Source organism: Leptodactylus fuscus, chromosome 9, assembly GCF_031893055.1.
Source record: "Leptodactylus fuscus isolate aLepFus1 chromosome 9, aLepFus1.hap2, whole genome shotgun sequence".
NCBI classification, from domain to species: domain Eukaryota; kingdom Metazoa; phylum Chordata; class Amphibia; order Anura; family Leptodactylidae; genus Leptodactylus; species Leptodactylus fuscus.
Window position 1 is genome coordinate 88,935,183 of NC_134273.1, and position 24,237 is coordinate 88,959,419.

The 24,237-nt window shown below is 37.4% G+C and overlaps 2 protein-coding genes across 5 annotated transcripts in view; both read right to left on the reverse strand.

Moving 5' to 3' along the window:
• Positions 1–24,237, reverse strand: part of LRRN1 (leucine rich repeat neuronal 1) — a 317,960-nt gene that overhangs the window by 222,159 nt on the left and 71,564 nt on the right. The window lies entirely within an intron of this gene.
• Positions 1–24,237, reverse strand: part of LOC142217954 (contactin-4-like) — a 170,050-nt gene that overhangs the window by 62,351 nt on the left and 83,462 nt on the right. For all 4 annotated transcript variants that reach the window (XM_075286295.1, XM_075286294.1, XM_075286297.1 and 1 more), the window contains exon 2: positions 22,401–22,507. In XM_075286295.1, the coding sequence (XP_075142396.1) occupies positions 22,401–22,452 (52 nt within the window). In that variant the 5' untranslated portion in view covers positions 22,453–22,507. The remainder of the gene's footprint in view (positions 1–22,400; positions 22,508–24,237) is intronic.

Below are 24,237 nucleotides of genomic sequence, written 5' to 3' on the forward strand. Positions count from 1 at the left end.
ACAGACGGGTCCTCATCTCTTAGCTCTTGTAACCCTCCGCCTGGGGGGCCCTGGGCTCTCAGGATAGGGCCCCATATAAGCGGCTGCAGTAGACTGAACGCCCTTTAAATCTTGTAATTGGCTGTAGCTATAGGGGCCGTCCTGGCGCTAGTCCCTCCTCCATCCCCATTCCTCTGAGGAGGAGCCTTGTACTGTAACTCCGCCCACGAGGAGAGTCACCCTGAGCTGAGGCCCATAGAATTCACCGAGGCTTCCTTTGTAGCAGTCTAGTATATACCGTATACTCCTCGCCTGGGGCTTTAATCAGCTCTTTAGAATATTTATCATTGCTATCAATTATTCAGGCACCTGCTGGATCAATCTGCATACGATTTAAAGGGCTCGGCCATGATAAATATTTCATCTGACTTAATCTTGTTTGTTGATTGATTCTCTTAATAATATTTTTCGGTGTTGATTTTCTCAGTTCATATCCTCATCTATAACCGCGGATTCCCTCGTACGCCGATGTTACATCCATTACCCGGGAGACAATCTGAGGCAATGTAAACAGTCTTAAAGTGACAGACACACACCTGTCACATCTGCTTAAAGCCTGGCAGGCGGAGCTTAGCTACAGGTATTCAAGAGGTGGAGCTTAAACGACAGCAGGGCGGAGACATTTCTAACCACACCCACAATATCATTATAAACCACACCCATTATGAAATCATTGCAGAGCACAGCATCGATGACATCACTGCTGACTGTACCGCAAGAACATTATTGCAAACCATATACATAATGACATCATTGCATATACATCACATCATAGCAGACCACACCCCGATGACATAATTTCAGACCACACCCCATCATATTTTACAAACCACACCCCAGTAACATAATTGCAAACCACACCCCGATGACATAATTGCAACCCACACCCCGATGACACAATTGCAACCCACACCCCAGTGACACAATTGCAGACCACACCCCAATGACATAATTGCAAACCACACCCCAATGACACAATTGCAAACCACACCCCAATGACATAATTGCAGAGCACACCCCAATGACATAATTGCAGAGCACACCCCAATGACACAATTGCAAACCACACCCCAATGACACAATTGCAAACCACACCCCAATGACAATTGCAAACCACACCCCAATGACATAATTGCAGACCACACCCAATGACATAATTGTAGACCACACCCCAATGACATACATGCCCAATCCTTTCTTCCCTTTATACAAGGAGTTGCGAGGTCCAGGAACCATATGTGTACGTAGACATGTTGAGTGCTCTTGGATGGGGCCTGACACATGACATGACTGACCCTATAGAAGTGCACACAGGCAGCACATATATAACGTACAGGACATAGACGATTGGGCAATATCCCCCATATGTGGAGGCCGCACTACAGGATGGACGCTGGCCCTTTAAATAGAAACTGAAACGTTAAAATGTAACTTTTCATCAATCAAGAAAACGGCAACAAATAAACCCGATTTATAAAATCTAATTCACTAAAGGCTGGAGCGGAGCGAGGCGAGTGGACGCGTCCTGTAATTGTAGCCGCCTGTCGCCAGCAGATAATATGTGACAGACAGGATAACAACGTTTGCTGAAATAGAGGGCACCAGCGCCGTCTGCCAGCAAATTACTGACGAACAATCCGACAATTTGCTTTGTAGTAGCGGATGGGGGGGACGTGTACAGGGGCTGCATGCAGGTCTCCCACCTCACCCATGTAATATCCTGATGAAAGGGAATTATTCATCAAACCCCATTAACTCCAGCGAGATAAACAAAGGGCTCGCTCCGCGCGGTGCGATACGCAGAGACGGCGATTAATTAAGCCCTGAAGGATTCCACCGTAACATATGTTGAATATTGCACGTGTCTTATAAATATTGGGGGGGGGGGGGGTACTTTATTCCCTGCAAAGTAAATCAGACAGGAAAGTGAAAATACAACAGAAAGAAGAGAACTCCTTCAACTGCTCTGATGGGAACTACAAGTATCAGCATGGCCCGGCTGTAAGAGTCATCCTCAAACCAGATCAGCAATTCTATCAAACCAAACAATCTTATATATGTTTAATGCTTTATACTCCACTCACATCCAAAGCTGTGTTCACAATTCTGCCAGTTACAATGTATCAGCCCCGGCTTGTAACAATCTAATCTTTACACCTCTTGCACTCCAATCACAGCCAGAGCAGCCCAAAACTAAACTAAGATCAAATGACAACCTGAACCCAACTACATGACAATGTACAGAAGAATACGGGAGACTTACTACAAATCTACAAAGCCCTGATCAGGAATCCATCATTGTCTACAACCAGCGGCAGAGCAGAATGTACAGGTAGTATATAATAATATCCGTATACAAAGTAACTGCTATAAATACACCGAGAATCTGCCCCAATACAGGTTAAAATCAGGTCACTGGATAAGTATCTGAAGAACTCTCCATCTACCACAACGCACAACAGCAAGAGATGAACTGGGGATATACCATGAGAAAAGAAAGGGACAGCATGATAATGTGAGGAGAAGGAAATCAGCAGAATTGTGAATACAGCTCTGAATGTGACTAAAAAACAAGACAAACCGTAATCTCCAATATTATCTGGAATGTATTAATAGCAATGCCATAAACTAAGTAACAATGATAGCGATGTCCAAACCGAAACTTCACTGCCCCTATATACAAGAATATATTTACTATAATACTGCCCCAATATACAAGAATATAACTACTATAATACTGCTCCTATGTACAAGAATATAACTACTATAATACTGCTCCTATGTACAAGAATATAACTACTATAATACTACCTCCTATGTACAAGAATATAACTACTATAATACTACTCCTATGTACAAGAATATAACTACTATAATACTGCCCCTATGTACAAGAATATAACTACTATAATACTACCTCCTATGTACAAGAATATAACTACTATAATACTACCTCCTATGTACAAGAATATAACTACTATAATACTACTCCTATGTACAAGAATATAACTACTATAATACTGCCCCTATGTACAAGAATATAACTACTATAATACTACTCCTATGTACAAGAATATAACTACTATAATACTACCTCCTATGTACAAGAATATAACTACTATAATACTACTCCTATGTACAAGAATATAACTACTATAATACTGCCCCTATGTACAAGAATATAACTACTATAATACTACCTCCTATGTACAAGAATATAACTACTATAATACTACTCCTATGTACAAGAATATAACTACTATAATACTGCTCCTATGTACAAGAATATAACTACTATAATACTACCTACTATGTACAAGAATATAACTACTATAATACTACCTACTATGTACAAGAATATAACTACTATAATACTACCTACTATGTACAAGAATATAACTACTATAATACTACTCCTATGTACAAGAATATAACTACTATAATACTACCTACTATGTACAAGAATATAACTACTATAATACTACCTCCTATGTACAAGAATATAACTACTATAATACTACCTACTATGTACAAGAATATAACTACTATAATACTACTCCTATGTACAAGAATATAACTACTATAATACTACCTACTATGTACAAGAATATAACTACTATAATACTACTCCTATGTACAAGAATATAACTACTATAATACTACTCCTATGTACAAGAATATAACTACTGTAATACTACTCCTATATACAAGAATATAACTACTATAATACTACTCCTATGTACAAGAATATAACTACTATAATACTACTCCTATGTACAAGAATATAACTACTATGATACTGCTCCTATATACAAGAATATAACTACTATAATACTACTGCTATGTACAAGAATATAACTACTATAATACTACTCCTATATACAAGAATATAACTACTATAATACTACTCCTATATACAAGAATATAACTACTATAATACTACCTCCTATGTACAAGAATATAACTACTATAATACTACCTCCTATGTACAAGAATATAACTACTATAATACTACTCCTATGTACAAGAATATAACTACTATAATACTGCCCCTATGTACAAGAATATAACTACTATAATACTACCTCCTATGTACAAGAATATAACTACTATAATACTACCTCCTATGTACAAGAATATAACTACTATAATACTACTCCTATGTACAAGAATATAACTACTATAATACTGCCCCTATGTACAAGAATATAACTACTATAATACTACTCCTATGTACAAGAATATAACTACTATAATACTACCTCCTATGTACAAGAATATAACTACTATAATACTACTCCTATGTACAAGAATATAACTACTATAATACTGCCCCTATGTACAAGAATATAACTACTATAATACTACCTCCTATGTACAAGAATATAACTACTATAATACTACTCCTATGTACAAGAATATAACTACTATAATACTACCTACTATGTACAAGAATATAACTACTATAATACTACTCCTATGTACAAGAATATAACTACTATAATACTACCTACTATGTACAAGAATATAACTACTATAATACTACCTCCTATGTACAAGAATATAACTACTATAATACTACCTACTATGTACAAGAATATAACTACTATAATACTACTCCTATGTACAAGAATATAACTACTATAATACTACCTACTATGTACAAGAATATAACTACTATAATACTACTCCTATGTACAAGAATATAACTACTATAATACTACTCCTATGTACAAGAATATAACTACTGTAATACTACTCCTATATACAAGAATATAACTACTATAATACTACTCCTATGTACAAGAATATAACTACTATAATACTACTCCTATGTACAAGAATATAACTACTATGATACTGCTCCTATATACAAGAATATAACTACTATAATACTACTGCTATGTACAAGAATATAACTACTATAATACTACTCCTATATACAAGAATATAACTACTATAATACTACTCCTATATACAAGAATATAACTACTATAATACTACCTCCTATGTACAAGAATATAACTACTATAATACTACCTCCTATGTACAAGAATATAACTACTATAATACTGCCCCCTATGTACAAGAATATAACTACTATAATACTACTCCTATGTACAAGAATATAACCACTATAATACTACTCCTATGTACAAGAATATAACTACTATAATACTGCTCCTATGTACAAGAATATAACTACTATAATACTGCCTCCTATGTACAAGAATATAACTACTATAATACTGCTCCTATGTACAAGAATATAACTACTATAATACTACCTCCTACGTACAAGAATATAACTACTATAATACTACCTCCTATGTACAAGAATATAACTACTAAAATACTACTACTATGTACAAGAATATAACTACTATAATACTCCTCCTATGTACAAGAATATAACTACTATAATACTACTCCTATGTACAAGAATATAACTACTATAATACTGCTCCTATGTATAAGAATATAACTACTATAATACTGCCCCTATGTACAAGAATATAACTACTATAATACTACCTCCTATGTACAAGAATATAACTACTATAATACTACCTCCTATGTACAAGAATATAACTACTATAATACTACCTCCTATGTACAAGAATATAACTACTATAATACTACCTCCTATGTACAAGAATATAACTACTATAATACTACTCCTATGTACAAGAATATAACTACTATAATACTACTCCTATGTACAAGAATATAACTACTATAATACTGCTCCTATGTATAAGAATATAACTACTATAATACTACTCCTATGTACAAGAATATAACTACTATAATACTACTCCTATGTACAAGAATATAACTACTATAATACTGCTCCTATGTATAAGAATATAACTACTATAATACTACTCCTATGTACAAGAATATAACTACTATAATACTACTCCTATGTACAAGAATATAACTACTATAATACTACCTCCTATGTACAAGAATATAACTACTATAATACTACTCCTATGTACAAGAATATAACTACTATAATACTACCTCCTATGTACAAGAATATAACTACTATAATACTACTCCTATATACAAGAATATAACTACTATAATACTACTCCTATGTACAAGAATATAACTACTATAATACTACTCCTATGTACAAGAATATAACTACTATAATACTACTCCTATATACAAGAATATAACTACTATAATACTACTCCTATGTACAAGAATATAACTACTATAATACTACCTACTATGTACAAGAATATAACTACTATAATACTACCTCCTATGTACAAGAATATAACTACTATAATACTACCTCCTATGTACAAGAATATAACTACTATAATACTACTCCTATGTACAAGAATATAACTACTATAATACTACTCCTATGTACAAGAATATAACTACTATAATACTACCTCCTATGTACAAGAATATAACTACTATAATACTACTCCTATATACAAGAATATAACTACTATAATACTACTCCTATATACAAGAATATAACTACTATAATACTGCTCCTATGTACAAGAATATAACTACTATAATACTACCTCATATGTACAAGAATATAACTACTATAATACTACCTCCTATGTACAAGAATATAACTACTATAATACTACTCCTATATACAAGAATATAACTACTATAATACTACTCCTATGTACAAGAATATAACTACTATAATACTACTCCTATGTACAAGAATATAACTACTATAATACTACTCCTATGTACAAGAATATAACTACTATAATACTACTCCTATGTACAAGAATATAACTACTATAATACTACCTACTATGTACAAGAATATAACTACTATAATACTACTCCTATGTACAAGAATATAACTACTATAATACTACTCCTATGTACAAGAATATAACTACTATAATACTACCTCCTATGTACAAGAATATAACTACTATAATACTACTCCTATGTACAAGAATATAACTACTATAATACTACCTCCTATGTACAAGAATATAACTACTATAATACTACCTCCTATGTACAAGAATATAACTACTATAATACTACTCCTATGTACAAGAATATAACTACTATAATACTACTCCTATGTACAAGAATATAACTACTATAATACTACCTCCTATGTACAAGAATATAACTACTATAATACTACTCCTATGTACAAGAATATAACTACTATAATACTACTCCTATGTACAAGAATATAACTACTATAATACTACCTCCTATGTACAAGAATATAACTACTATAATACTACTCCTATATACAAGAATATAACTACTATAATACTACCTCCTATGTACAAGAATATAACTACTATAATACTACTCCTATGTACAAGAATATAACTACTATAATACTACCTCCTATATACAAGAATATAACTACTATAATACTGCTCCTATGTACAAGAATATAACTACTATAATACTACCTCATATGTACAAGAATATAACTACTATAATACTACCTCCTATGTACAAGAATATAACTACTATAATACTACTCCTATATACAACAATATAACTACTATAATACTACTCCTATGTACAAGAATATAACTACTATAATACTACTCCTATGTACAAGAATATATCTACTATAATACTACCTCCTATGTACAAGAATATAACTACTATAATACTACTCCTATATACAAGAATATAACTACTATAATACTACTCCTATGTACAAGAATATAACTACTATAATACTACTCCTATGTACAAGAATATAACTACTATAATACTACTCCTATGTACAAGAATATAACTACTATAATACTACTCCTATGTACAAGAATATAACTACTATAATACTACCTACTATGTACAAGAATATAACTACTATAATACTACTCCTATGTACAAGAATATAACTACTATAATACTACTCCTATGTACAAGAATATAACTACTATAATACTACCTCCTATGTACAAGAATATAACTACTATAATACTACTCCTATGTACAAGAATATAACTACTATAATACTACCTCCTATGTACAAGAATATAACTACTATAATACTACTCCTATATACAAGAATATAACTACTATAATACTACTCCTATATACAAGAATATAACTACTATAATACTACCTCCTATGTACAAGAATATAACTACTATAATACTACCTCCTATGTACAAGAATATAACTACTATAATACTGCCCCCTATGTACAAGAATATAACTACTATAATACTACTCCTATGTACAAGAATATAACCACTATAATACTACTCCTATGTACAAGAATATAACTACTATAATACTGCTCCTATGTACAAGAATATAACTACTATAATACTGCCTCCTATGTACAAGAATATAACTACTATAATACTGCTCCTATGTACAAGAATATAACTACTATAATACTACCTCCTACGTACAAGAATATAACTACTATAATACTACTCCTATATACAAGAATATAACTACTAAAATACTACTACTATGTACAAGAATATAACTACTATAATACTCCTCCTATGTACAAGAATATAACTACTATAATACTACTCCTATGTACAAGAATATAACTACTATAATACTGCTCCTATGTATAAGAATATAACTACTATAATACTGCCCCTATGTACAAGAATATAACTACTATAATACTACCTCCTATGTACAAGAATATAACTACTATAATACTACCTCCTATGTACAAGAATATAACTACTATAATACTGCCCCTATGTACAAGAATATAACTACTATAATACTACCTCCTATGTACAAGAATATAACTACTAAAATACTACTACTATGTACAAGAATATAACTACTATAATACTCCTCCTATGTACAAGAATATAACTACTATAATACTACTCCTATGTACAAGAATATAACTACTATAATACTGCTCCTATGTATAAGAATATAACTACTATAATACTGCCCCTATGTACAAGAATATAACTACTATAATACTACCTCCTATGTACAAGAATATAACTACTATAATACTACCTCCTATGTACAAGAATATAACTACTATAATACTACCTCCTATGTACAAGAATATAACTACTATAATACTACCTCCTATGTACAAGAATATAACTACTATAATACTACTCCTATGTACAAGAATATAACTACTATAATACTACTCCTATGTACAAGAATATAACTACTATAATACTGCTCCTATGTATAAGAATATAACTACTATAATACTACTCCTATGTACAAGAATATAACTACTATAATACTACTCCTATGTACAAGAATATAACTACTATAATACTGCTCCTATGTATAAGAATATAACTACTATAATACTACTCCTATGTACAAGAATATAACTACTATAATACTACTCCTATGTACAAGAATATAACTACTATAATACTACCTCCTATGTACAAGAATATAACTACTATAATACTACTCCTATGTACAAGAATATAACTACTATAATACTACCTCCTATGTACAAGAATATAACTACTATAATACTACTCCTATATACAAGAATATAACTACTATAATACTACTCCTATGTACAAGAATATAACTACTATAATACTACTCCTATGTACAAGAATATAACTACTATAATACTACTCCTATATACAAGAATATAACTACTATAATACTACTCCTATGTACAAGAATATAACTACTATAATACTACCTACTATGTACAAGAATATAACTACTATAATACTACCTCCTATGTACAAGAATATAACTACTATAATACTACCTCCTATGTACAAGAATATAACTACTATAATACTACTCCTATGTACAAGAATATAACTACTATAATACTACTCCTATGTACAAGAATATAACTACTATAATACTACCTCCTATGTACAAGAATATAACTACTATAATACTACTCCTATATACAAGAATATAACTACTATAATACTACTCCTATATACAAGAATATAACTACTATAATACTGCTCCTATGTACAAGAATATAACTACTATAATACTACCTCATATGTACAAGAATATAACTACTATAATACTACCTCCTATGTACAAGAATATAACTACTATAATACTACTCCTATATACAAGAATATAACTACTATAATACTACTCCTATGTACAAGAATATAACTACTATAATACTACTCCTATGTACAAGAATATAACTACTATAATACTACTCCTATGTACAAGAATATAACTACTATAATACTACTCCTATGTACAAGAATATAACTACTATAATACTACCTACTATGTACAAGAATATAACTACTATAATACTACTCCTATGTACAAGAATATAACTACTATAATACTACTCCTATGTACAAGAATATAACTACTATAATACTACCTCCTATGTACAAGAATATAACTACTATAATACTACTCCTATGTACAAGAATATAACTACTATAATACTACCTCCTATGTACAAGAATATAACTACTATAATACTACCTCCTATGTACAAGAATATAACTACTATAATACTACTCCTATGTACAAGAATATAACTACTATAATACTACTCCTATGTACAAGAATATAACTACTATAATACTACCTCCTATGTACAAGAATATAACTACTATAATACTACTCCTATGTACAAGAATATAACTACTATAATACTACTCCTATGTACAAGAATATAACTACTATAATACTACCTCCTATGTACAAGAATATAACTACTATAATACTACTCCTATATACAAGAATATAACTACTATAATACTACCTCCTATGTACAAGAATATAACTACTATAATACTACTCCTATGTACAAGAATATAACTACTATAATACTACCTCCTATATACAAGAATATAACTACTATAATACTGCTCCTATGTACAAGAATATAACTACTATAATACTACCTCATATGTACAAGAATATAACTACTATAATACTACCTCCTATGTACAAGAATATAACTACTATAATACTACTCCTATATACAACAATATAACTACTATAATACTACTCCTATGTACAAGAATATAACTACTATAATACTACTCCTATGTACAAGAATATATCTACTATAATACTACCTCCTATGTACAAGAATATAACTACTATAATACTACTCCTATATACAAGAATATAACTACTATAATACTACTCCTATGTACAAGAATATAACTACTATAATACTACTCCTATGTACAAGAATATAACTACTATAATACTACTCCTATGTACAAGAATATAACTACTATAATACTACTCCTATGTACAAGAATATAACTACTATAATACTACCTACTATGTACAAGAATATAACTACTATAATACTACTCCTATGTACAAGAATATAACTACTATAATACTACTCCTATGTACAAGAATATAACTACTATAATACTACCTCCTATGTACAAGAATATAACTACTATAATACTACTCCTATGTACAAGAATATAACTACTATAATACTACCTCCTATGTACAAGAATATAACTACTATAATACTACCTCCTATGTACAAGAATATAACTACTATAATACTACTCCTATGTACAAGAATATAACTACTATAATACTACTCCTATGTACAAGAATATAACTACTATAATACTACCTCCTATGTACAAGAATATAACTACTATAATACTACTCCTATGTACAAGAATATAACTACTATAATACTACTCCTATGTACAAGAATATAACTACTATAATACTACCTCCTATGTACAAGAATATAACTACTATAATACTACTCCTATATACAAGAATATAACTACTATAATACTGCTCCTATGTACAAGAATATAACTACTATAATACTGCTCCTATGTACAAGAATATAACTACTATAATACTACTCCTATGTACAAGAATATAACTACTATAATACTACCTCCTATGTACAAGAATATAACTACTATAATACTACTCCTATGTACAAGAATATAACTACTATAATACTGCTCCTATATGCAAGAATATAACTACTATAATACTACTCCTATATACAAGAATATAACTACTATAATACTACCTCCTATGTACAAGAATATAACTACTATAATACTACTCCTATATACAAGAATATAACTACTATAATACTACTCCTATGTACAAGAATATAACTACTATAATAATGCTCCTATGTACAAGAATATAACTACTATAATACTACCTCCTAGCTGTGAGGACGTGTTTTTGTAGCTCTCCTGAGGCTCCTGATGTCTGGAGATAGCCCAGGGCGGGGCCGCCCTGGGTGGGGAAGTTCCCCTGCCAAGGCCCAGGCTCCAAGGCCTTCTCTGGGAAGCAATTCCCAGACAACTAAAAAAATGGATGGAAATCCTAAAGTCCCCAGTAATGGGAATCGTGTCCAGTGTGTCAGCAGTCCTAGTGCAGCAAGCCAAGATGGGAAGAAAGTTGTAAAGGAAGAAGTAACGGAAGCAAGCAGTAGTACGGTGCAACAACCAAGCAAAATGGTTGAATGTAAGGAGCAAACTTTGCAGCCTGTGCAGACTCCATTGCAGGTTGCAGGTGTCCAGTCCACCCCACCCTCCTGCAGACAGAGGAGAACATCCCTGGAGAAGCAGACCATGCAGGAGAACATGCAGCAGTCTGTATTGGTACGGTCTGAGCGGACAAGATCTGGAAGCGGTAACTACAAAAATGTAGTGAAGGCAGTGGAGGAGATCAAAGGGAGACCAGCGGGGAAGCTTCAAGGTACCAGCAGTACAGTCACTGGAAATAAACTGGGACATAGTCCCCAGTCTGGACATTGTGGGCCCATGGCAGTGACAACAGCCGTAGCATGTCAGAAATCACAGGCTACACCAACCAGAAGCCATACTGGGGGTAACCAACCTGCAAAGCTTTCCAACAATGCACAGACTGTCACAGCTACTGAGCGAGCACCAGAACTGCGCCTGGCAGATGAGATCCCAGCACTGGTCAAGCGACTGGAGACATTGAAGGCCAGTAAAATATATCTGCAGAGACAGATTGAATGTGCGTATAATCTAAAAAAGTCTGCATGCCCTGAGAAACTGGTGTTACTGGACAGGAAGCTGAGCGCACTGGCGAAAGAGCTCGCCGAGAACGTACGGGAGACCGAGACTGTACTGGAGCAAATGGGACCGGTGGGAGAATCGTACAGAAACCAGCAGCGGTTCCAGGAATACCAGAAGTCACCATCACCTTGTGCTAAAGCTGGGTCTGAACCCTCTCAAGGTGGCAGCCAGCAGTCCCATGTAAAACCAGTTCTGCAGCCAGCAAGTTTCCCTTTTAAGGAAGGGAATTTGTACGGGAAAGCGACCAGTGTTCAGCAACAGCAAAAACCTGCAGCAGTTCTCAGCAAGGCACCACAAGTCCCAGCAACCAGCACTTTGCAACCAGGTCATGGACCCCTGCCTAATGGTAATGAAGTAGCAGCTGTGCAGACACCACAAGTCCCAGGAGACAAGTCATTGCAGCAGGACTATGGACTCTTACCTGAAGGTACTGGGGGAGTAACATATTTGGGGTTACAGGTTGTGGACTCTGTTGTGCAGGACTCTGCTGCCGCTGACTATAATACTAATATGGACTCTGCTGTGCAGGACTCTGCTGCCGCTGATTGTCTGACTAATGTGCCTGATATTATGGATATTCCTGTATGTGATAACGGCCCAGCAGGGGAAGGTGTTTCTGGGGGGGATCCTTCACTATCTATGGCGTCAGACCCCTCTGCAGTCCAGTCTCTGGAGTCTGGTGATATTGCAGACATAGAGGTTGATGGTGGGGCGGACACAGGACAGTCCAGTGTGCAGGACTTTCCCCCTCTGGATACTCGCACAGTAGCAGAACCACATGGTACAGGTGCTCAGCAGCCCACACAGCGCCCACAAACACGCCAAGATGGCGGATCCGGCCGTACCTCCTCAGGGAATGCCTGGAGCCGCGGTGCTCCATCTTTTGCATCAAACTCCAGTTATACAGGCCAGGCTTTCAGGAGGAGGAATGTAGTCAGGTTTAGGCACGGAGGTGCCAAGGAGGATCTGCCGGATAGGAGGTTTGTGGTCCGAGAGCTCCTATGTACCCAGATGGGCTTTGTGCCGACTGATATCCTGGCCGTCATAAACCTTCCTGACCGCCAGGGGTATGATGTTAGTTTTAAGCTGATGTCTGATCTGGACCGGTTCTGGGCCAATCTCACCAGGTTGAGAGATACGGAAGGTTGGGATAAGTTCAGTTTCATCCCCATCTCTAGGCCAGATACAGCCTCTGTCACAATTGTATTTTGGAATGAAGCCGTTCCCCCTCAGGACATAGTCATCTGGCTCAGGAGGCATTGTGACCTCATGTCCGATCTTAGTAAGAACAGGGATGAAGACGGGGTCTGGACCGGTGGGTGGAGGGTCCTGGTGAAGTTGCGTCAGCAGAACAACATAACCCAACATCTGCCCAATTCGTTCTTTATAGGCCGAGAAAAAGGGATCTGCTTCTATGCGGGTCAGCCTCGCCGGTGCTTCAAGTGTGGGAAGGCCGGCCATGTGGCCAGTGTATGCTCCATGGTAAAGTGTAGCCTATGTAATGAAATGGGCCACGTGAGTGCCACATGCCAAAGCATTAGGTGTAACCTGTGCGGTCGGATCGGTCACCCCCACAGAGATTGTCCTGATGCCTGGCATAACATCTGTAAGGATAGCCCTGATGAGGACTTGCTGGCAGCGGCTGATGACATACAGGAGGAGGAGGAGGCGCTATTGTCAGGGTCAGTAGTCACGGAGGCGGAGCCTCAACCACATACAGGTGATACCACCCAAGACCAGGCCGAGTCAGGTCCCATTGAGACGACCATGGAGGTTGTCGAGCAGGTTGTACAACCCTCAGTGGTCGTCTCTTCTCCTGCCCGATCATCCAACAATAATAAAAGGAGGAAGAAGGATAAAGCCAGCCGTAAGCCTGAGGGTGAGTGGACCACGGTAGAAAAGCCTACAAAGATGAGAGTAAGTAGTGCAGGCGAGGTCACTGCAACGGGGAATAGATTTAGTGTCCTATCAGAGTCAGACGGAGAAGCAGAACTAGACAGAGAACTCTCACGGATGATGGCGGAGTATGAGGAGGAGCCAGAGGGCGATCCTCCCAATAAGAGGAGACCCCACCGAGATGAGGGGCAGTCCGAATCAGACATGGAAACAGCTGGTCACCAGGACACCTCTGACTCTGATCTATGACAATGGGGCCCATCTCTCTGTTTCTCATATTCCTAGTTGTTCTGATGGCAGGTTTCTATCTTAAAGTTATCTCTAGTAATGTGAATAGCATCCGAGCAAGGAGGACAAGACACGCAGTGTATGAACATCTGAGATATCTTGATGCCGATGTCTATTTCTTACAAGAAACCCGTTTAAATACTTTAGGACTAATACGAGAAGCAGAGAGAGAATGGAAATCTGGCCCGTCCTTCTGGTCTCTGGCTGTGGAACCTTATGGCGGGGTTTCTATACTGTTTAACACCCCTGATGTCACCATACACAGATTCACTGAGGTTCTGATGGGGAGGTGCCTGGTTTTAGAAGTTACCATCCGAGGCAGAAGGCTCCGACTCATTAATATCTATGGTCCACCGCAGTCGGTGATGGAAAGGGCACGTCTGTTTGATGAAGTCAAGCAGTACTTGTTTACATCTGTTCCGGTAGTCATGGCAGGGGACTTCAATGCCACCATGTCATCCAGTGACAGACCTACTGGTCGGCCTCTCACCAGGGACTGCAAGGTCTTAAGCAGAATTATTTCCCAGGCTGGTCTGTCTGATGTGTTTACTGAGGGTGGTAGGAAACCAAAATTCACTTACTCCTGCGCTGGTAGATGCAGTCGGATAGACTTAGCTCTGGTCAGTCCCGCTGAGCATGTTAGTGAGAAAAGTGAAAAGACAGTCCCTTATTCTGACCATCTGGCTTTGTATTTTTGCTTGGGCTCCACAAAACGCCCTGATATTGGGAGAGGCCTATGGAAGCTCAATTCCAGCCTCTTGGACGATGACTGTGTCCGGAGTTGTGTCCACTCTCTATTTCAGAACCAGCTTGAGAGAGTGGTGTTTTATGATAACATGGCAGACTGGTGGGAGGATGTCAAGGAGGAGATCAGATCCCTCTTAAGGAGACTGTCAGTTAAGAAGGGGAAGAGTAAATATAGCCAGTATCTCAGGCTGCGGAAAGAATTAGAGTCACTCTATTCGGCGGGCGGGGATAACCAACAGAAGATTGACCGGCTGAAATCTGAGATCAGTCAGTATCAGTACCGCAGGTATACATCCCATCTCTGGTTCTTGAACGGGATTATGGGTCCTTAGGGGCTCCGGATCCTTTTGAGAATTGCAGGGAGCGGGTGGCAAATAAATCGGTCACAGGTCTCACTGACTCCCAGGGTGTGTTACAGGAGTCTCGGGAGGGTATCCTGGGGGTGGTGAGAACTTACTATGCTGACTTGTTTCAGAAGAAGGTTTTGGATAGAGAGAAGGTGGCTCAATTCTTGGAGGCAACTCCAGGTCCTGATACTAATGATTTGGACTTTTCTCCTTTGACAGCAGAGTTAACAGTGGAGGAGGTGAAAGAGGCCATAGATAAGTTACATCTGAAGAAGGCACCAGGTCCAGATGGGATTACAGCTGAGTTCTATAAGAAATTCCGAGACCTCTTGGCACCAATTCTCGTGGATGTATACAAAACTAGTCTAGAAAACCACCTGATGCCTCCATCCATGAGAGTGTCCTCCCTGATCCTGCTGTCTAAAGGTAAAGAGCCTAGTGACATCAAGAACTGGAGGCCGATTGCCCTCTTGAATGTCGATAGGAAGATTCTTGCAAAAATTCTGTTCTCTAGATTAGTTTGTTTGTCCCCGGCACTGTTGGCAGGCTCACAGTTTGGCACAGTTAAAGGGCGGAACATCTCTGGAGCAGTTATCTCGATAAGGGAGATGTTTGAGAGATGTAAAGCTCTGAGGTGTGGGAGATATGTTGTGAGTCTTGACCAGGCTAAGGCCTTTGACAGAGTAGACCATGAGTATCTATGGGCGACTTTGACAAAGTACGGTATTCCGGGACAATTTGTGGATTGGCTGAGAACTTTGTACCGTGAGGCGGAGAGCTTTCCTCTGATTAATGGTTGGCAGGGTGATGCTTTCAGGGTTGAGGCAGGGGTGAGACAAGGTTGCCCACTGAGTCCATTACTGTATGTGTTTGCCATAGACCCGTTTCTTAGGTCACTGCAGGAGTGTGATTTTCAGGGGGCGCCGGTCCCCCACTGCTTGCCCCTGAGAGTTGTTGCCTACGCGGATGATGTGACTGTGGTGATATCTGAGCCTCGTGAGGTGGAGATGTTGTCTGCAGCCATCAGAAGTTACTCAGAGGCCTCCGGGTCTCTTGTCAACCTTGAGAAGAGTCAAGCTCTCTGGACGGGTCATACTGGTCCTACATTTGATCTGCCGCAGTTTGCCCAGGCCTCCTCCTATATTAAGATCCTTGGGGTGAAATTCGGGAGGGATGATAATTGCAGACTAAATTGGGAAGAAAAGTTGGAATCCGGAAATGCAAAGGTTCAGCGATGGAAGAACTGGAGGCTGACCTATAGAGAAAGGGTTAAAATGTTGAAGACTTACCTGGTCCCTGTCTTCTTGTACGTCTCTGTTGTCTTTCCTTTGCCAGAATCTTTCTCCGCTAGGCTCTTTAGCCTGTTCTTCCAACTTTTGTGGGGGAACAGGTTGAACCCAGTAAAAAGAGGGATAACCTACCTACGGAGGAGAGAGGGTGGGCTGGATATGTTAAATCCAAGGGTGTTTTTTGACTCCATGTTTCTAAAAGTAAATTTTGGTTGCCTGGACTCAGATAACAGCTCCCTGTGGGTAAATAGTATCAGGGACTGGATATTGCCTTTTGCAGAATCCTGGGTGCGAGGCGGCAGCCTTAAGAGGGGTCGATCGACTCGTGACTACCTCCCCCAGTATCTGGACTATGGCATAAGGTGCCTAAAAAAATGGGGTATTGAAAAGACCTATCTGGTGAGTAAGACCAGGAGAGATCTATACACCAGGGTATGTAAGACCTTCTATTGTCTCCAGCCGGCATTGAGGGACTGTACATCTATAACCCTGCAGGATAGTCTGAGGCTCCTCACTGGTCTGAGGCTCCCTGCAAAGTTCTTTGACATTGCCTGGCTATCTCTGCATGGGAAACTTTTTGTAAGAGGCAACTTAAAGCATCTCAGTGTGACAGATCGGGCATGTCCATTAGGTTGTCAGCAGGAGGAGACCATGGCACATTTTATATCAGAGTGCGGGGGAGGGCGAAAGATCTGGCGGGAAATATCCCGGAGGCTGAAAATTCCCCGATTACAATCACTCAAATACCCCGAAATCATATATGGCATCCCAACTAATATAGGTGACATTAACCGGGAGACCCTGTATATTATTATTACTGTCATCAAATATTATCACTGGCATACGAGGACCCAGGTGTCCCTACACAGAGAGCCCTTCCGTCATATGACCGCTGTCACATATATCATGTCTGAACTGAGGTGGATAAAGTCTCTGGAGGTCAGAAAAAAGTCTGATAATGTAAAATTGTGGAGAAATGTATATATCGATTGCTGAATATTCTGATAACACTGCAAATAAGTCTGTTCATTTATTTATGGATTTATTTATTTTTCCCCCCTCTTTATCCTGCCAGCAATGGACTCTTAAGTTAAAGTGATTCTCATTTTTGTTATCTGACAGACATGTCTGATTTATGTTATATTATTATTATTATTATTAATTAGTTATTAATTCTGCTGGAATGTAATGTATTTTTGTTTTGTTTTTACTAATAAAAATTACCTCCTATGTACAAGAATATAACTACTATAATACTACCTCCTATGTACAAGAATATAACTACTATAATACTACCTTCTATGTACAAGAATACAACTACTATAATACCACCTCCTATGTACAAGAATATAACTACTATAATACTACCTCCTATGTACAAGAATATAACTACTATAATACTACTCCTATGTACAAGAATATAACTACTATAATACTACTCCTATGTACAAGAATATAACTACTATAATACTACCTCCTATGTACAAGAATATAACTACTATAATACTACCTCCTATGTACAAGAATATAACTACTATAATACTACCTCCTATGTACAAGAATATAACTACTATAATACTACCTCCTATGTACAAGAATATAACTACTATAATACTACTCCTATGTACAAGAATATAACTACTATAATACTACCTCCTATGTACAAGAATATAACTACTATAATACTACTCCTATGTACAAGAATATAACTACTATAATACTGCTCCTATGTATAAGAATATAACTACTATAATACTACTCCTATGTACAAGAATATAACTACTATAATACTACTCCTATGTACAAGAATATAACTACTATAATACTGCTCCTATGTATAAGAATATAACTACTATAATACTACTCCTATGTACAAGAATATAACTACTATAATACTACCTCCTATGTACAAGAATATAACTACTATAATACTACTCCTATGTACAAGAATATAACTACTATAATACTACCTCCTATGTACAAGAATATAACTACTATAATACTACTCCTATATACAAGAATATAACTACTATAATACTACTCCTATGTACAAGAATATAACTACTATAATACTGCTCCTATGTATAAGAATATAACTACTATAATACTACTCCTATATACAAGAATATAACTACTATAATACTACCTCCTATGTACAAGAATATAACTACTATAATACTACCTTCTATGTACAAGAATACAACTACTATAATACCACCTCCTATGTACAAGAATATAACTACTATAATACTACCTCCTATGTACAAGAATATAACTACTATAATACTACTCCTATGTACAAGAATATAACTACTATAATACTACTCCTATGTACAAGAATATAACTACTATAATACTACCTCCTATGTACAAGAATATAACTACTATAATACTACTCCTATATACAAGAATATAACTACTATAATACTACTCCTATATACAAGAATATAACTACTATAATACTGCTCCTATGTACAAGAATATAACTACTATAATACTATCTCATATGTACAAGAATATAACTACTATAATACTACCTCCTATGTACAAGAATATAACTACTATAATACTGCTCCTATATACAAGAATATAACTACTATAATACTACTCCTATGTACAAGAATATAACTACTATAATACTACTCCTATGTACAAGAATATAACTACTATAATACTACCTCCTATGTACAAGAATATAACTACTATAATACTGCTCCTATATACAAGAATATAACTACTATAATACTACTCCTATGTACAAGAATATAACTACTATAATACTACTCCTATGTACAAGAATATAACTACTATAATACTACCTACTATGTACAAGAATATAACTACTATAATACTACTCCTATGTACAAGAATATAACTACTATAATACTGCTCCTATGTACAAGAATATAACTACTATAATACTGCTCCTATGTACAAGAATATAACTACTATAATACTACTCCTATGTACAAGAATATAACTACTATAATACTACTCCTATGTACAAGAATATAACTACTATAATACTACTCCTATGTACAAGAATATAACTACTATAATACTACTCCTATGTACAAAAATATAACTACTATAATACTACCTCCTATGTACAAGAATATAACTACTATAATACTACTCCTATGTACAAGAATATAACTACTATAATACTACTCCTATGTACAAGAATATAACTACTATAATACTACTCCTATGTACAAGAATATAACTACTATAATACTACTCCTATGTACAAGAATATAACTACTATAATACTACTCCTATGTACAAGAATATAACTACTATAATACTACTCCTATGTACAAGAATATAACTACTATAATACTACTCCTATGTACAAGAATATAACTACTATAATACTACTCCTATGTACAAGAATATAACTACTATAATACTACCTCCTATGTACAAGAATATAACTACTATAATACTACCTCCTATGTACAAGAATATAACTACTATAATACTGCTACTATGTACAAAAATATAACTACTATAATACTACCTCCTATGTACAAGAATATAACTACTATAATACTACTCCTATGTACAAGAATATAACTACTATAATACTACTCCTATGTACAAGAATATAACTACTATAATACTACTCCTATGTACAAGAATATAACTACTATAATACTACTCCTATGTACAAGAATATAACTACTATAATACTACTCCTATGTACAAGAATATAACTACTATAATACTACTCCTATGTACAAGAATATAACTACTATAATACTACTCCTATGTACAAGAATATAACTACTATAATACTACCTCCTATGTACTACAATGCGCAGTTAGAGGAATGTTCTGACTGATCTTTCCCTTTAACTACTCTGTGTGTTTGGCTGATGTTCAGACTTTGCAGATGTTATTAAGTCTCTGTGCCGCTCGCTATATTACGGTCTGGGCTCTTGTACTCGTCCGCTGACTCTGCGCCAGTCTGTGGTAATAAATAAATGATGCTGAGTAGCAGAGAGGAGGCGGTGAGCGCTCAGACATATGATTATACAATGGTTGGCTGGGATTCCATGTAATATCCGGCGTCCTTTCCATCCACTGCTCGGCCTCGGGTATATGCTGGTACTTGTAGTCCGCTCTTGGTCTGATGTGCTGTCAGGTTGTCTCTTCTTTGCTGATTGTTGCTGCTTTGTCTATGAGGAGTTGGCAGTAAGGTGAAGTCCATATACTGTATGAGGTCACGCTCCCGATTCTGCTCTTTACCCCATACTTTACACTACAGCTCGGATCTATTAGGACAGCGCTTTTATTTAGCTGCATTCACTACTGAAGTCTTGGATATTATGAATTTCACCTCTTCTCGCTTCCTCCCCCATACTTTACACTTCAGCTCAGCTTCTTCTGACCGGCTGCTGTGTATGTGCACAAGCTCCGCCCCCTTGGCGTCTATGTTTCATTGATACATTGTTGCAGTCTCTCAGGTCTTATACTCTTGCGCAGGGTCCCTTTAAGACCGGAGGCCGCAGAGGGACACGCAGGGCTGTGAGATTTAGCAGTGACAGGAGCAGAGGTGCGAGGACATGGACAGAGAAATAGGAGACGGCTCGCAGAATCCGCACTCAGCACCCCCCGCACCGGGGGAACACGTCAGCGAGTGAGCGAGCGCGGTGCGAGACGGCCGGACCACTAATTGGCCCCTGCAGTGGGACCTGAATTCCCTGTGATAGACTGAGGGTTATAACACCACGAAACCAGAATGGATATGTTACCTGCAAGACACACGAACCAGCGAAGCGCCAGCAGTTTCCATAGCAACCTCATCCTCGCTTTGTAGGGTCGGACGTCTCTCGGATCTGCGGCAACTTTTCGCTTTTATCTGTAGGGGAGAGAAGCGGCAAGTTTAGAATTCAGGTCTGGACGCAGCAGCGGACGCCTCTTATCCTGTGGATCCCTCCCCGCACCCCCTGACCCTCAATAAAGCAACAGTGACTGCGTTACGGCTGTGACCTGGAGCGAGACCTCACACCCACAAGTGCGGCCCCTGCTGGACATATCACTAATCCCCCCAGATTTCAGAATCCGCCCCATGATGCCTCAGTGTTAGCGACAAGGAGAGAGTCTGTGTCTTGTGCACATGATGTGGATTTTTTTCCCAAGGTGCAGAAATTCTAATCTGCAGAATCTGTCAATTTATAAAAAATATTATATATATGGTATGAGGCACGGGTCAGGGTGAGGGACGAGGCACGGGTCAGGGTGAGGGACCAGGCACGGGTCAGGGTGAGGGACCAGGCACGGGTCAGGGTGAGGGACCAGGCACGGGTCAGGGTGAGGGACCAGGCATGGGTCAGGGTGAGGTATGGGGTACAGGTAAGAGCGAGGTTGGAGGCACTTAGTGGCATCATCTCCATGTCCCTACAAGAGTCTCCTACCACGAGGAGATCCCGTGCTCCTCGCCATGGGCCTGACATAACACTTACATGTATATCAATGTCCTTCAGGACCTGCACAGAATGGTCATGTGACCAGGGGTCCTACACACACAAGCCCTACAGAATGTCTGCTATACAATGGCTGCTTCTCATGTAACAGATGGCCGGTGACAGCCACAGGGGGCGCTGGTGAGGGTGCGAGCTGTGACTCTTGGCTCCCCCTCCTCACCTGTCCGCACCGCTCTTGTATTTACACATCACGATGACTTGTAATGGTTTTTCTGTATTTCCCATGTTGTTAAAGGTTGCCAGGAAAACCCACAGCCGCTGTCTGGCAGCCTGAACAGGACTTGTCCGCGCCGCCGTGTCAGGGCCGTGATTGACAGCGACGATTGATTAACGACTAACTGCAACGGAGCTGAGAATGTCAATCAGGCTGAGAGGGGACAAATGGCGGCGAGAACAGCGGCAGCCGCAGGCGGGGGAGACGCAAGACCTGACACTGGATCCATGACCCGAATAAACCTGCGACTAAACCTATTACATCCTATACATAGACACTACAACCCCCAACATCACCCTAATACATCCTATACATAGACACTACAACCCCCAACATCACCCTAATACAGTCCTATACATAGACACTACAACCCCCAACATCACCCTAATACAGTCCTATACATAGACACTACAACCCCCAACATCACCCTAATACAGTCCTATACATAGACACTACAACCCCCAACATCACCCTAATACAGTCCTATACATAGACACTACAACCCCCAACATCACCCTAATACAGTCCTATACAGACACTACAACCCCCAACATCACCCTAATACATCCTATACAGACACTACAACCCCCAACATCACCCTAATACAATCCTATACATAGACACCTCAACCCCCAACATCACCCTAATACATCCTATACAGACACTACAACCCCCAACATCACCCTAATACAGTCCTATACATAGACACTACAACCCCCAACATCACCCTAATACAGTCCTATACATAGACACTACAACCCCCAACATCACCCTAATACAGTCCTATACATAGACACTACAACCCCCAACATCACCCTAATACAATCCTATACATAGACACTCCAACCCCCAACATCACCCTAATACAGTCCTATACAGACACTACAACCC